Source organism: Carcharodon carcharias, chromosome 12, assembly GCF_017639515.1.
Source record: "Carcharodon carcharias isolate sCarCar2 chromosome 12, sCarCar2.pri, whole genome shotgun sequence".
Taxonomy (NCBI): domain Eukaryota; kingdom Metazoa; phylum Chordata; class Chondrichthyes; order Lamniformes; family Lamnidae; genus Carcharodon; species Carcharodon carcharias.
Genome location: NC_054478.1, coordinates 13,009,016 through 13,023,022, shown reverse-complemented (window position 1 = coordinate 13,023,022; position 14,007 = coordinate 13,009,016). Strand labels below are relative to the sequence as shown.

The 14,007-nt window shown below is 44.1% G+C and overlaps 1 protein-coding gene across 3 annotated transcripts in view; it reads right to left on the bottom strand.

Annotated features, from left to right (window-relative positions):
- usp37 (ubiquitin specific peptidase 37) overlaps window positions 1-14,007 on the bottom strand; it is a 132,319-nt gene that overhangs the window by 116,429 nt on the left and 1,883 nt on the right. For 2 of the 3 annotated variants that reach the window (XR_005944578.1, XM_041200778.1), the window contains exons 2-5: window positions 7,772-7,979; window positions 5,041-5,200; window positions 2,730-2,830; window positions 1,496-1,650 (exon numbers count right to left, since the gene is read on the bottom strand). Coding sequence is in view for 2 of the 3 variants with exons in the window: in XM_041200778.1 (XP_041056712.1) it covers window positions 1,496-1,650; window positions 2,730-2,830; window positions 5,041-5,200; window positions 7,772-7,927 (572 nt within the window). In the remaining variant the exon portion in view is untranslated. Of the gene's footprint in view, window positions 1-1,495; window positions 1,651-2,729; window positions 2,831-5,040; window positions 5,201-7,771; window positions 7,980-14,007 lie in introns of those variants that run through there. The other variant, XM_041200779.1, reaches the window with a different exon arrangement.

The window sequence follows — 14,007 nt, the reverse complement described above, 5'->3', positions numbered from 1 at the left end:
AATATACTCTGCCATTGTTCAGGTTTATGCAGTGGACCCAAATAAACTTCATCTCCTTTCAACCTTCTTAAGTACACTTAAACCCTCATTTAGATGAAAAATTGTTCATGGGATCTGAGTGTTGTTGACAAGGCCAGCATTTGTTACCCATTATCAATTGCCTTTGGGAAGGTGGTGGTGAGCTGTTGTCATGAGCCACTGCAGTCCATGTGGTGTAGGTACACACACAGTGCTCTTAGGAAGGGAGTTCCAGGATTTTGACCCAGCAATGGTGAAAGAACAGAGATATAGTTCCAAGTCAGGATCTTATGTGGCTTGGAGGGGAACTTGCACCTGCTGCCCCGGTCCTACTAGGTGATAAAGGACAGGGGTTTGAAAGGTGCAATCAAAGGAGGTCTGGAAAATTGTTCTCCAGCTCATTCCAAAAGCCTCTGCATGCCTCATGTGGAATGAGCCTAGTGCAGCTGTGCTCTGCACTAGGACAGGCAACCCATTCAAACCAACTCTCTATTGCTGACATTGGGACAGCAGATTGCATAAATTAACTTTAGCATTGCTGAAAAAAAGCGACATGTCAAAGCTTTTCATATTGCACTCATCTGGACTTTGCAAGAATACCAAGATAAAGGGAAAACAACAATTTATACTGTACGTGAAGAGAGTGCTGATTGTTTGGCAAGTGGCGTTGCCTTGGAGAATGCACCAGTGATGGTGACTGACACTTAAATGCCAAACAAAAACAAAAATAGCTGGAAGAACTCAGCAGGTCTGTCAGCATCTGTGGGGAGGAGGTAGAGTTAACGTTTCGAGTCTGAATGACTCTTCGACTTGAAACGTTAACTCTGTCTTCCTCTCCACAGACACTGTCAGACCTGCTGAGTTTTTCCAGCAATTTTTGTTTTTGTTTCAGATTTCCAGCATCTGCAGTATTCTGCTTTTAACTTAAATGCCAAGCATTGCTGTTTGAAATTTAAACCAGGCAGCTTGACACTGATTGGTCAAGGCATTGCCCTGAGGAATGAGTCAGCGAATGGCTGCCACTTATTTTGTTTAGCTGAAACAGACGGAATGTGTGTACATGTTCTTTCCGTCTGCAAATTAACTTTATACAAAGGTATAGTTGAGCTAACCCAATGGTAATTTTATGTAGGATAATTGGCTTCATGCAAATTTTTGAAATATATCTTCTTATCCATTAAACAAGAACTTCCGTTAAAACTCTGCAATCTTCAATCTGCCATCTCAGAAATCAATCCAACTCAGTTTAAGGTGTCAACTGACCCAGAATTAGCTTGTCTTCTTTGGAAGACTATTCCAGATGCCAACAATCTGCCCCCCAAAAAATCGTGAGAATAGAATTAAACAGATTGCTTACTTCAACATTGTCGTTTTTAAAAGGCGCATCTTATCCTTGTGTTAAGTCACAGAGCACAGTAAAACTGATAAAAGGCATAGCTTCTATACGGTCTCCTAGTAATTCCCAGACAGGACTGACCTGGGCAAAGTGTGAGAGGTCGGGGTCAGTGCTGTCCCCATACGGTTGTTTGGGGTACCACTTGATTGCTGAGCTTTCGCTCCAAGCTGCAGGGAGGCTCGGCCAGGGCTGTTCAGTGTTTTTCGGGTCGGAGTCTCATCTCGTCTGGTTGGTGTCTAGAAAGAATATTTCAGAGTCACAAGCTCACGTTTCAAACACAACAGAAAGGAGGGGGAGGCCTCGAATGCTGGAACAATCAGAAAATGTCATCAGAATGGTTGCAATGGATTACCCCAGCGCAAGTACAATCTCTTAGATGCTGAAGACCAACCCTCAACAGCTCTTATCAAAGTCACAGATGACACCCTATGTGACTGTGACAAAGGTCAACTTTGCTCCTTGGCCGGTCTGCAGCCTCTGATGCGGTTGACCACACCATCCTCCTTCAACGCCCGTCCGCTGTCATCCAGCTGAGTAGGACTGCTCTCACCTGGTTCCATTCTTATCTAATGATAGCCAGAGAATCACTTGCAATGGCGTCTCTTCCTTCTCCTGCACCGTTATCTCTAAACTTGAATACTTCAATTCACTCTGGAGGACCCCTCCCACAGTTTAGGGCTGGGGTGAGGAGGAATTTCTTCACTCAAGAGGGCAGTGAAGCTTTGGAATTCTCTGCCCCTGAAGGCTGTAGAGGATCAGTTGTTGAATGTGTTCAAGATGGAGATCAATAGATTTCTACATTTTAAAAATGTCAAGGGGATACACGATAGTGCAGGAAAATGGTGTTGAAAGATCAGCCGTGATCTCATTGAAAGGCAGAGCAGGCTGGACAGGCTGAATGGCCTACTTCCACTCTTATATTCTTATTCTACCCTCTGTAATCTTCAGATCATCCAAAATTCAGCTGCCCACGTCTTAACTCGGATCGAGTCCCATTCCCCTGTCAGCCCTGTGCTCGCAGACCTACACTAACTCTCGGTCAAACAAAGTCTTAATTTTAAAATTCTCAAGTGGAGGTGCCATACAAATATAAGTTGTTATTGTTGAACAACCTGCTGTTTATTTCAGGAATTTTCCAGGAGGGGGGAGATTGACAGATTCCAAAATTCAGACTTTGTTTCATCTCTAAAGAGGTGGAGAATGGAACCTCAACAAAGCACTTCCCTATTGGAGAAATTCATTCTGCAGGGACTGGAACAATACCAAAATGTCACGTCTACTATCTTGCAATACAAGCTGGACCATGATAACCCACCTGGTTTTCTATATTAGACCGCTGTCGGTGAGATTCCTTTGGCATAATCCGGTTTCCCAACTTTGCTCCAAAGTTGCTGGACCCTTGATGTGACTTTATCCCTGAAACAGGATAATAGATGGGAGGCAGGAACAAATGATCATACAGCAGTGGACTGAAATGATTCAAACAGCAGCCTAACTGGCCAGATACCAAAGGAGGAGCTGGATGATCCCTGTGTTTGCAATGAGAAATAGTCTAGGGGAATTTAACATGGCTTGTGGAAAGGACATCCATAATATGAGATCTGTATTCATGTGAGAAACCCTTAGAGGCCCAAAGTTGGGGTTATTCTCCCTAAAGCAGAAAAGGTTAAGAGAGATTTAGACAAGGTGTTCAAAATCATGAGACTTTTGACCAGAGCAAATAAAGAGAAACTATTTCAACTGGCAGGAGGTCAGTAACCAGGGGGCACATATTTAAAGTAATTGCCAAAAATATATATTTTTTTAATGCAGCAAGTTGTCAATTAGAATTCCCTGCCTGAAAGGGCAGTGGAAGCAGATTCAAAAGTAACGTTCAAAGGGGAATTGAATAAATACTTGAAAAGGAAAGGAATTTGCAGAGTTATGGGGAAATATCAGGGGAGTTGAGCTAGCTGGACAGCTCTTTCAAAGAGCCAGTACAGGCATGATGGGTTGAATGGTCTCCTTCTGTGTGGTTTTACTAAGCCAAATACCACGAGGCTTTGTGAAGAGGCCTCAGCAATCCTCTGGAACCTCCAGTGGCCTTTCCGCCCACCAGTGGAGTTCAGATTTGTGTCTCGGCCGTGCCCTTCCACAGTGGCTCCAGGGCTAAGTATAGTGTTCTCCTTGGGCTATTCTCAGGAGCAGCTGGCAGCTGGTTTGCCACCCACTTTTCCTGCTGGAGAATATCGTGCAGCATCAGATAAGGGGGAAGGTGAGATCAGCTAAAATTAGTTTGAAACTCTCAGAAGAAAACACTGAATTATTGCGGCAGTGTGGTTGCGGGAAGGGGATGTTGTCCTCACTAAATTTCAGAGGAAATCAAACTCTGCATAATGAACTTGAGGGATTTAACTGCAACCTCCGGATTTGTTCCCGCCAATTTATAGTGGCCTTTGCAACACTATTATTGTAACTCATTTGTTCTGACAAAAGATTATCCACCTGAAAGATTAACTGTTTCTCTCTCCACACTTTCTGCCTACCTGCTGAATATTTCCAGCATATACTGTTTTTACTTCAGATTTCCAGTATTTTAGTTCTGTTTCAGAGTCTTTCAACTCATCAGGTGCTTGCTAAATTCTTAGAAAAATATATATTTTTCAAATTTCCTTTTTACTTTTTTTTTCATATTTATGTTATTAGTTGTGTCCCTTTAAAATGCGGAATGCACTGCCTGGGAGGGTGGTGGAGGCGGGTTGCCTCACATCCTTTAAAAAAGTACCTGGATGAGCACTTGGCACGTCACAACATTCAAGGCAATGGGCCAAGTGCTGGTAAATGGGATTAGGTAGGTAGGTCAGGTGTTTCTCACCTGTCGGTGCAGACTCGATGGGCCGAAGGGCCTCTTCTGCACTGTGTGATTCTGTGAAAAATAAATCGTGGCAGGGTGGGGGATCCATTTATAATGGGTCTTCTGTTGGTGAAGACAAAACAAAAATGGTGCAATAAAAGTTGTTGAAACACTCAGACTTGATAGCATCTGTGGCGGAGGAGACGGAAAAACAGAATTAATGTTTAAGGTCAATGACCTATCATCAGAATGTACTCTGAGTAGACAGAGCAACACTCTCTACTTCAGAAGAACGAGGGTGATCGCATTGAGACGTATAGCATTCTGTGAGGGCTCAACAGGGTGGATGTTGAGAGACTGTTTCCCCTGGTTGAAGAGCCCAGGACAGGAATCAAGGTCTCAGGATAAGGGATCAGCCATTTCAGACTGGGATGAAGAAAAATTTCATCATTTAGGGTTGTGAACCTTTGGAATTCTCTATCCCAGAGCACTGTGGAAGCTCAGGCACTCAGTATCGGACTGATAGATTTTTTTTACACAAGGGAATCAAAGGAAATGGGGGTTGAGCAGGAAAGTGGAGTTAAGGTCACAATCAGATCCAACCATCTTATGGAATAGCAAAGCAGGCTTGAGGGGCCAAGTGACCTATTCCTGGTCCTATTTCTAATGTTGATGTAGAAGAGCAGCCATGATCTTACTTGGTGGAGCTTGCTCCTGCTGCTTCCTGTAATGTTCTCATCTTACTACAGCTTGCATCTGCTGCCACATGTTGCACTATGAACACAACACTCACCCCCATGGTTCAGGGTCTCCAGGTATTCCTTCAGGATCAGTGCGTCAGTGCTCGGAGCCTTGTCGATTATCAGGCTGCTCTTGTCCTGCAGCGTGAGTAGCAGTCGACTTTGCTGCTTCATCGAGGGACTGATTTTCACCACCTTCACATTGTGGCTCAGCTATAGAGAGAGAGGGAAGGAAATAGAACACAGGCACCCAGTCTTAGTTACACGACTCTATGATGACAAACACAAACATTCACAACAATCTTCAGCTAGAAGTGCCGAGCGGATGATCCATCTCAGCCTCCTCTGGATTCCCTAGCATCACAGATGCCAGTCTTCAGCCAACTGGATTCACTCCATGTGATATCAAGAAGTAGCTGAAGGCACTGGATACCGCAAAGGCTAAGGGCCCTGACAATATTCCAGCAATAATGCTGAAGACTTGTGCTCCAGAACTTCCATACCCCTGGCCAAGCTGTTCCAGTACAGCTACAACACTGGCATCTACCCGGCTATGTGGAAAATTGCCCAGGTATGTCCTGTACACAAAAAGCAGGATAAATCCAACCTGGCCAATTACCGCCCCCTCAGTCTACTCTCAATCATCAGTAAAGTGATGGAGGGGCCATCAACAGTGCTATCAAGCCGCACTTGCTTAGCAATAACCTGCTCTCTGATACCCAGTTTAGTTTCCGCCAGGGTCACTCAGCTCCTGATCTCATTACAGCTTTGGTTCAAACACGGACACAAGAGCTGAACTCTCGAGGTGAGGCAAGAGTGACTGCCCTTGACATCAAGGCAGGATTTGACAGAGTGTGGCATCAAGGAGCCCTAGCAAAACTGGAGTCAATGGGAATCAAGGGGGAAAACTCTCCACTACTTGGAGTCATACCTAGCACCAAGGAAGATGATTGTGGTTGTTGGAGGTCAATCATCTCAGTTCCAGGACATCACTGCAGGAGTTCCTCAGGCGAGTGTCCGAGGCCCAACCATCTTCAGCTGCTTCATCAGTGACTTTCCTTCCATCATAAGGCACGATGTTCAGCACCATTCGTGACTCCTCAGATACTGAAGCAGTTCTTGTCCAAATGCAGCAAGACCTGGACAATACAGGCTTGGGCTGACAAGTGGCAAGTAATACTCACGCCACACAATTGCTAAGCAATGACCATCTCCAACAAGGGAGAATCTAACCATTGCGCCTTGACATTCAATGGCATTACCATCACTGAATCCCCCACTATCAGCATCCTGGGGGTTACCATTGACCAGAAACTGAACTGGACTAGTCATATAAATACTGTGGCTACAAGAGCAGGTCAGAGGCTAGGAATTCTGCAGCAAGTAACTCACCTCCTGACTCCCCAAAGCCTGTCTACCATCTACAAGGCACAAGTTAGGAGTGTGATGGAATATTTTCCACTTGCCTGGGGGAGTGCAGCTCCAACACTCAAGGAGCTTGACACTATCCAGGACAAAGCAGCCCGCTTGACTGGCACCCCATCCATAAACATTCACTTCCTCCACTACTGATGAACAGAGGCAGCTGTGTGTACCATCTACAAGATGCACTGCAAGAATTCACCAAGGCTCCTTAGGCAGCATCTCCCAAACCCATGACCGCTACCACTGCCAATCTGAAGGACAAGGGCAGCTGGCACATAGGAACACCACCAGCTGGAAGTTCCCTTTGAAGCCACTCACCATCCTGATTTTGAAATATATCACCGTTCCTTCACTGTCATTGCGTCAAAATCCTGGAACTCCCTCCCTAACAGCACTGTGGGTGTACCTACACCACATGGACTGCAACGGTTCAAGAAGGAAGCCCAACACCTTCTCAAGGGCAACTAGGGATTGGCAATAAATGCTGGCTCAGCCGGTGACACCCACATCTCATCAATTAATTTTTAAAAAGCAGCGAAGCAAAATGTTCAGATAGAGATTAATGAAAAAGCTTCAGCAATCCTCTGGGACCACCAGTACACACTATTAACTGATTTCAAAGTTTCTTTTTACCTGAAAATTAGAATTATCCAATAAATTGAAGTTGACAGTGTAAATAGTGGACAAGTGGGAATTTAGTGTTTTCTTTTAATTGGTAGATCATTTGAATTAATGGACTTTCAAGTAAGGGTAAGACTGTAAAGTTAACATGGACGTTCAACCAGCACCTAGAGAAGAGAATGTTGATCAAGGTTCCAGTCCAAATGAATAACGTGCATTTACCTAGTGCCTTTAACATAATAAAACAGTCACAAGGGGAATTATAAAATAACTATGACACAGAACTATACAAGATGATCTTAAGGCAGACAACCCAAAGCTGGGACAAAGAGGTAGATTTTATGGAGCCTTTTAAAGGAGAGGGAGTGCAGAGAAGTTTAGGGAGGAAATTCCCAGAGTTTAAGGTCCAGGCAGCTGAAGGCACGGCTGACACATGGCAGAATGATTAAAATTAGAGATAAGCAGAAGACCAGAGTTGGAGGAGTGCAGAGATCTTGGAAGGTCGTGGGGCTAGAGGAGAATACACAACAGGGAGGGTCGAGGTCATGGAGGGGTTTGAAAATAAGGGTGAGTATTTTAAAATCAGTTTGTTCCTTAAGGGTGAAGAAGTGCTTCCTGACATCACCTCTGACCTGAACAGCTTAAGTCTAATTTTAAGGTCATTCTCCCTCCCCACCCCAGATCTGGTCTTGTCTCAGTATGCTGCCCAGGTCCAGTAGTATTTTATTGCTATAGCACCTGGAATGTCTTTGCAGGACCGCCAGAATTGAAGAGCACGACCAGAGAAGCTTTGTTGTCCTTCTCTACAATTTCAAAGCTGCCTTCTCTCCACTTGGTGGTGCCGGTCTGGATGCTGTTGATTCGAATCTGGCCGTAAATTTTCATCAGTGCCATCGTGGAAAGGATTTACCAGGTTCTCAAACAGCTGTTAGCTCCAACGTCAAATCTGTAATAAAAAATTAATATATATTTGAAAAGGGATTACATTTTCTACAGAAACTAGTCTCAGCAAAAGACAAAAAAAGTGGAAACATTCTGTTCTTTTTAGGTGAATAAACTAACTTTTTAAGTCTGTTCTCGGGGCGTTGGTGAGACATTTACTGCCCATCTCCAGGTGCCCTGCGGTGGTGGCAAGAATGAGCCTTATCCTTGAACCACTGCAGTCCACTTGGTGATGGTGCACCCACAACCATGTTAACAGTGTATCCTGTAGACTGTGTGTACTACAGACAGTGAGGGAAATTTCACAACACATCTCATCAAGTGTTGTGTGTGCCAGAATGGATGGATCCTGACCTGCTGTGTTAGTCAAGTCACAGTGGCAGCCATGTGGTTAGGAGCAACTAATTATATCAAAAGTGGCCATAAGCATTTCCAGCTAAGTTCCATCTCCACAGCCAGCTCGACGGACAGGCTTTATTTTTAAAAATGGTGATTGAATCAACTAACCTATAGGCGGTGTACATCAACAGCGACTCTGTTATTGCCCAACCTCTTTTGGAACTGCCAGCCAGTCTCCCGACCCCATTCCACTTGCCTAGCCTGTCTCCCCACCCGACAGCGCTGTGGATATTAGAGCCCACACGTTATTGAAGCAACAACAACAAACTGTCATCTTAAAATCGCACTTGCCAGGCCCAAGCAGATTTTAACCACTCTTCCTCAGCGCGATGAACAGATTGTGGCGGTTCAGCTGCCTGGACCCTAACTCTGGAATTCCCTCCCTAAACCTCTATGAACCCCCCTTGCTAAACCTCCTTTAAAATCAGGCTGTTGCTTAAGGGTGAAGAAGTGCTTCCTGTGCACAGCTGGAACCTTGAGCCAGTTCAAAAACTATCTGCACCACGTAGTAAAGGCATACCAGTGTAAAACCTCGCGGAATTTCCAATTATTTTCAACAAATCTGCACTGACGACTAAGTGCAAGAATCAAGAAGAGCCCACTTGTCTCAAAAACACCCATTCCTCCCACAGAGACTACCTCATCCTGGATACCACTTTATCCAATTGATGCCCTGACGAGCAACACCTACCCAGGCAAATGGTGAGTTTTCCACCAGATTCCTCACTCGAGCAGTGCAGATTGTGGAGGTTACAAGGAGAGAGTTGTTTACTGCCACCTCTACCCTGCTCCCTTAACTCTGCTCGCTGTTACAGTTGATCCAGCTGAGCTTCTCATTAAGGGTGCCTCTTCCCAAATCTTGGTACAGGACACAAATTTTGACAATGAGGGGGAAATGGTTATTTTTTTTTCTCTTGGCGGAAATGATGATTACCTGGTATGGATGTTACCTGCCGACTGAAAGCCAATATATCTACCTCAATCTTTTCTTCAGTGAGAGTAACGTCAGTTCTTAGATTCTCTTCCTGATATGAAGACAGAAGTCTCAGGTTTCATGTCAATCAAACAATTACTCTACCTATAAACTAGCTTCACACCTTTGATGTGTTTCCAGCAATGAGTCTCCATCTTGAGAGAAAAACCAAACCTTTCCAAATATTCTACAAGAATAAATAAATATAAAGCATATGGATGTCAACATGTGGAGCATTCTGTGTTAGAATCTCAAAAATCACAGAACAAGAGAACTTGCTTGAACAGTGTGTTTCCAGCATAACAAGGAATGAAGCAGTGCTGGGATCTAGTTCTGAACAGCCATGGATGACAAGAGGAATGTGCTGCCTTGGGGGAGCATTTGGGGAACAGTGATCATATATCAAGTTTCAAATAGTAATGGAAAAGCAAAAGGAACAATTTGAGTAAAAATATTTAACTGGAGAAGGACTAACTTAATGACTTGGAAAGAGATCAATGTGGATTGGAATAAAAAATTGTTAGGCACAAATAGTAACTGAACAATGGGAGGTTTTCGAGATGGCGTTGGTCCAGGTACAGAACACATTCCAGCAGGGAGAAAAAGGGGCATCCAAAGCCAGAACACCCTGGATGATTCAATGTATAGAGATTAAATGTGATAGAAAAAGGTAGATTATGATAATTGTAAGATTCTCAATACAAATTATATTTACGTTAAGTGCCTTAACATAATGAAACATTCCCGGGCACCTCACAGGAGCATTATAAAACAAAGTATGACACCAAGACATGTAAGGGGATACTAGGTCAGAAGTAGGTTTTACAAAGTGACTTAAAGGAGGGAAGTGAAAAGGGAGAGGGAGGGAGTTCTCGAGCTTGAGGTTCAGGCAGCTGTAGGCATGGCCACCAGCGGTGGAATGATTATAATTGGGGATGTTCAAGAAGCCAGAATTAAAGAAGTGCAGAGATCTCGGAGCATTATGAGGCTGGAGGATATTACAGAGATAGGGAGGGGCAAGGCCATGGAGGAACTTGAAAGCAAGGATCAGAATTTTAAAATCAAGACGTTGCTTGACCAGGAGTCAAGGAAGCTCAGCAAGCATAGGGGTGATAGCAGAATTGGACTTGCTGCAGGTTAGGACATGGGGAGGAGTTTTGGATGAGTTCAGGTTGACAGAGGGTAGAATGTGGGAGACAAGACACGAATGCTTTCAAATGGTTGAGTCTAGAGGCAACATAGGCACGGGTTCAGCAACAGATCAGCTGAGACAAGTGCGAAGTCAAGTAATGTTACGAGGTGGAAACAGGTGGTCTTAGAGATGACACGAATGAGGTCAGAAGTTCAGACTGTTGCCGGGGAGAGGGATGACCTCAGTAGCTAGGGAACAGAGTTTGGAGTAGGGACCGAAAACATTGGCTTCAATCTTCCCAATATTTAATTGGAGGAAATTTCCACTCATCCAGTACTGGATGTCGGATAAGCAGTCTGATAATTAAGTAATAGTGGAGCAGTGCCTGCGGATGATGTCACCGATGGGAAGCATGTAGATGCGAATTAGGAGGGGACCATTTGGGGGACCCCAGAGTAACAATGCGGGAGCAGGAAGAGAAGCCATTACAAATGATTCTCAGACTATGATTATATAGATAAGAATGGAACCAGGTGAGAGCAGCCCCACCCACTGGATGACAGTGGAGCGGGTTTGGAGGAGGGTGGCGTGGTCAACCGTGTCAGAGGCTGTAGACAGGTTGAGAAGGACGAGGAGGAAAAGTTTACTTTCGTCACAGTCACACAGGGTGCCATTTGTAACTTTGATAAGAGCCCCGACTGTGGTAAGAGCCGAAACCTGACTGGAGGGATTCAAACAGAGTTCTGGGAAAGATGGGAGCTGATATGGGAGGGGACAAGACATTCAGGGACTTTGGAAAGGGATGTTAGAGATGGTACGGTAGTTTGCAAGGACAGTGGGGTCAAAAGTTGTTTTTTTTTTGAGGAGAGTGGTGATGATGACAGATTTAAAGCAGAGGGAACAACAGCCAAAAAGAGATGAGATACTTCACTGGAGAAGAGGATGCTGCCAATGTAAGTAACAGAGGAGGCAGTAGCGATACTTAAAAGGCTGTTCTTCCTCAAAATAGAAAAGTGACCCAGTCTGGATGGGATGCATCCCAGGTTTCTGAAGGAAGGAAGGATAAAAGTTAAGGGGACTCTACCCACAATCTTCCAATCCTCCTTAGATATCAGGGTGGTCCCAAAGGCAATAAGATCTTAAAAAAAGGAGAGAAGGGTAAATCTGCCAACTAAAGGTCAGCCCATCCGTTGATAATGAGAAAACTTTTGAGACAATAATCCAGGACAAAACAAATAAGCATTTGGAAAAATATAGGCTAATACACTCTCGTCTGAAAATCTATTGTTCAAAAACTCAAGCTCTCCAGAAATCTTTTGAGCAGAATCAAGGATCATTTTAGTACTCTGGATGTGGAAACATGGAAGATACAGTATTTGCATAAATAAAACAATTATTAGTTTTATAATGTTAATTTGATGTTTCAGGTAAATATTTATATCTACCTGGTTCATACATTTGTGGTTAGGTATTATAACATTGTATAATCCAGAAAATTCCAAAATCCAGAAATGACTTTGTCACAAACTATCCAGACTGGAGAGGTTACAGTGTAAATGAAAACCACCACAAATTTGTTAAGGCAACTAGTGTTTGAATTATTTGATTGAATTCTTTGATGAAAGAATAGACCATAAGACATAGGAGCAGAAATTAGGTCAGTCAGCCCATCGAGTCTGCTCTGCCATTCAATCATGGCTGATAAGTTCCTCAACCCCCTTCTTCTGCCTTCTCCCCATAACCTTTGATCCCCTTACCAATCAAGAGCCTATCTATCTCGGTCTTAAATACGCTCAATGACCTGGCCTCCGCAGCCTTCTGTGGCAATGAATTCCATAGATTCACCACCCTCTGGCTAAAGAAGTTTCTCCTCATCTCTGTTCTAAAAGGTCTTCCTTTTACTCTGAGGCTGTGCCCTCAGGTCCTAGTCTCTCCTACTAATGGAAACATCTTCCACATGTCCACTCTATCCAGGCCTTTCAGTATTCTGTAAGTTTCAAGAGGGTTGATGAGGGTAGTGCAGTTGATGTTGTGTACGTGGACTTTCAAAAGGCATTTGAGAAAGTACCACAGCAAAAACTGAAGCCCATGGGATTCAACCTAGGAAAATTTATACTACTTACGAGGAGGTCATTGTGCTCACGTCAGAAAGGGACAGTGGTAGCATGGTTTCAAAAATGGTTAAGAGGCAGGAAAATCATAAGAAATAGGGGTAGGCCATTCGGCCCATCGAGCCTGCTCTACCATGCTTCAGATCAGCCATATTTTGAAGAGTAGTGATGAATGATCGTTTTCAGATATTTCTGCGCACCCCCCCACCCACCAATCCCCACAGTGGTAGTAAGACTGCGAATGACCTAAGCTTGAGTACACAGGGCATAACGATGAGAAAGATAGCCAGAGACTTCAGAGAAATGGGGAAAGACATGGCAGATCAAGTTTAATGCAGAAAAGTGTGAAGTAGTAGTTTGGTAGGAAGAATGAGAGACAATATGGACTAAATGGCATAACATCTGGGGACAAATGTGCAAAAACCTTTGAAAGTGGCAGGTAAAGTTGACAATGCTGTTAAAAAACATGTCTATCCTTGGCTCTCTTAATAGATACATTGAGTACAAAAACGGAGAAGTTAGGGAAAGATGACCAAAGCTGTGGTTAAATGGTTAGGTTTATGGGGCACCTTAAGGAACAAAGTGGGACAGAAGGGTTTAAGCAGCGATTTCCAAGTCTCACTGACTGGGTAGCTAAAGACACAGCTGCCAATGGTGGAGTGATTAAAATCAGAAATGAGGTGTACAGAGATTTGAGGGTTGTGGGGCTGGAGAATGCTGGGAGGAGGGGCAGGGCCATGGAGGGACTTGTAAACAACAAACCAAGCTTACAATTATAAAGCACCTTTCAACGACCTCGAAGTCTAAAAGTGCTTTACAGTCAGAGGTATTTTTGAAGCATAGTCACTGTTGTAATGTAGGAAAACGAATAGTCAATTCGCACACAGCAAGCTCCAATGCAACCAGATGTCAGGTTTTGTGATGTTGATTGAGGGGTAAATTTTGGACAGTACACTGGGGATACCTCCCCTGCTTGTCGTTGAAAAAGTGCCATGGAAGCTTTTACATCCACCTGAGCAGCCAGACAGGCCCCCAGTTAAATGTCTCATCCACAAAATAGCACCACCGACAATGTGGCACTCCTGGTGCAGGACTTGGGACCTCCATCCTTCTGACTCAAAGCCAGATTGCTACCAACTGAGCAACAACAGCCACACGTCAAGAGAACTGCTGAACAGGAAACCAAAAACAAGGGCGATGGGTGAAAGAGACTTGGTGCAAGTTAGGACACAAGAGCCAAACTTTAGATGACCTCTCAAGAGTAGGAAATGGGAGGATGGCCAGGAATGTGTTGAATAGTCAAGTCTAGAGGTAACAAAGCTATGGATTATCACAGTTGAAAAGTACTTCACTCATTAAAGACCATTAGGACATCCTGAGATTTTGAAATACACCATACAAAACTGCTTTGTTCTGG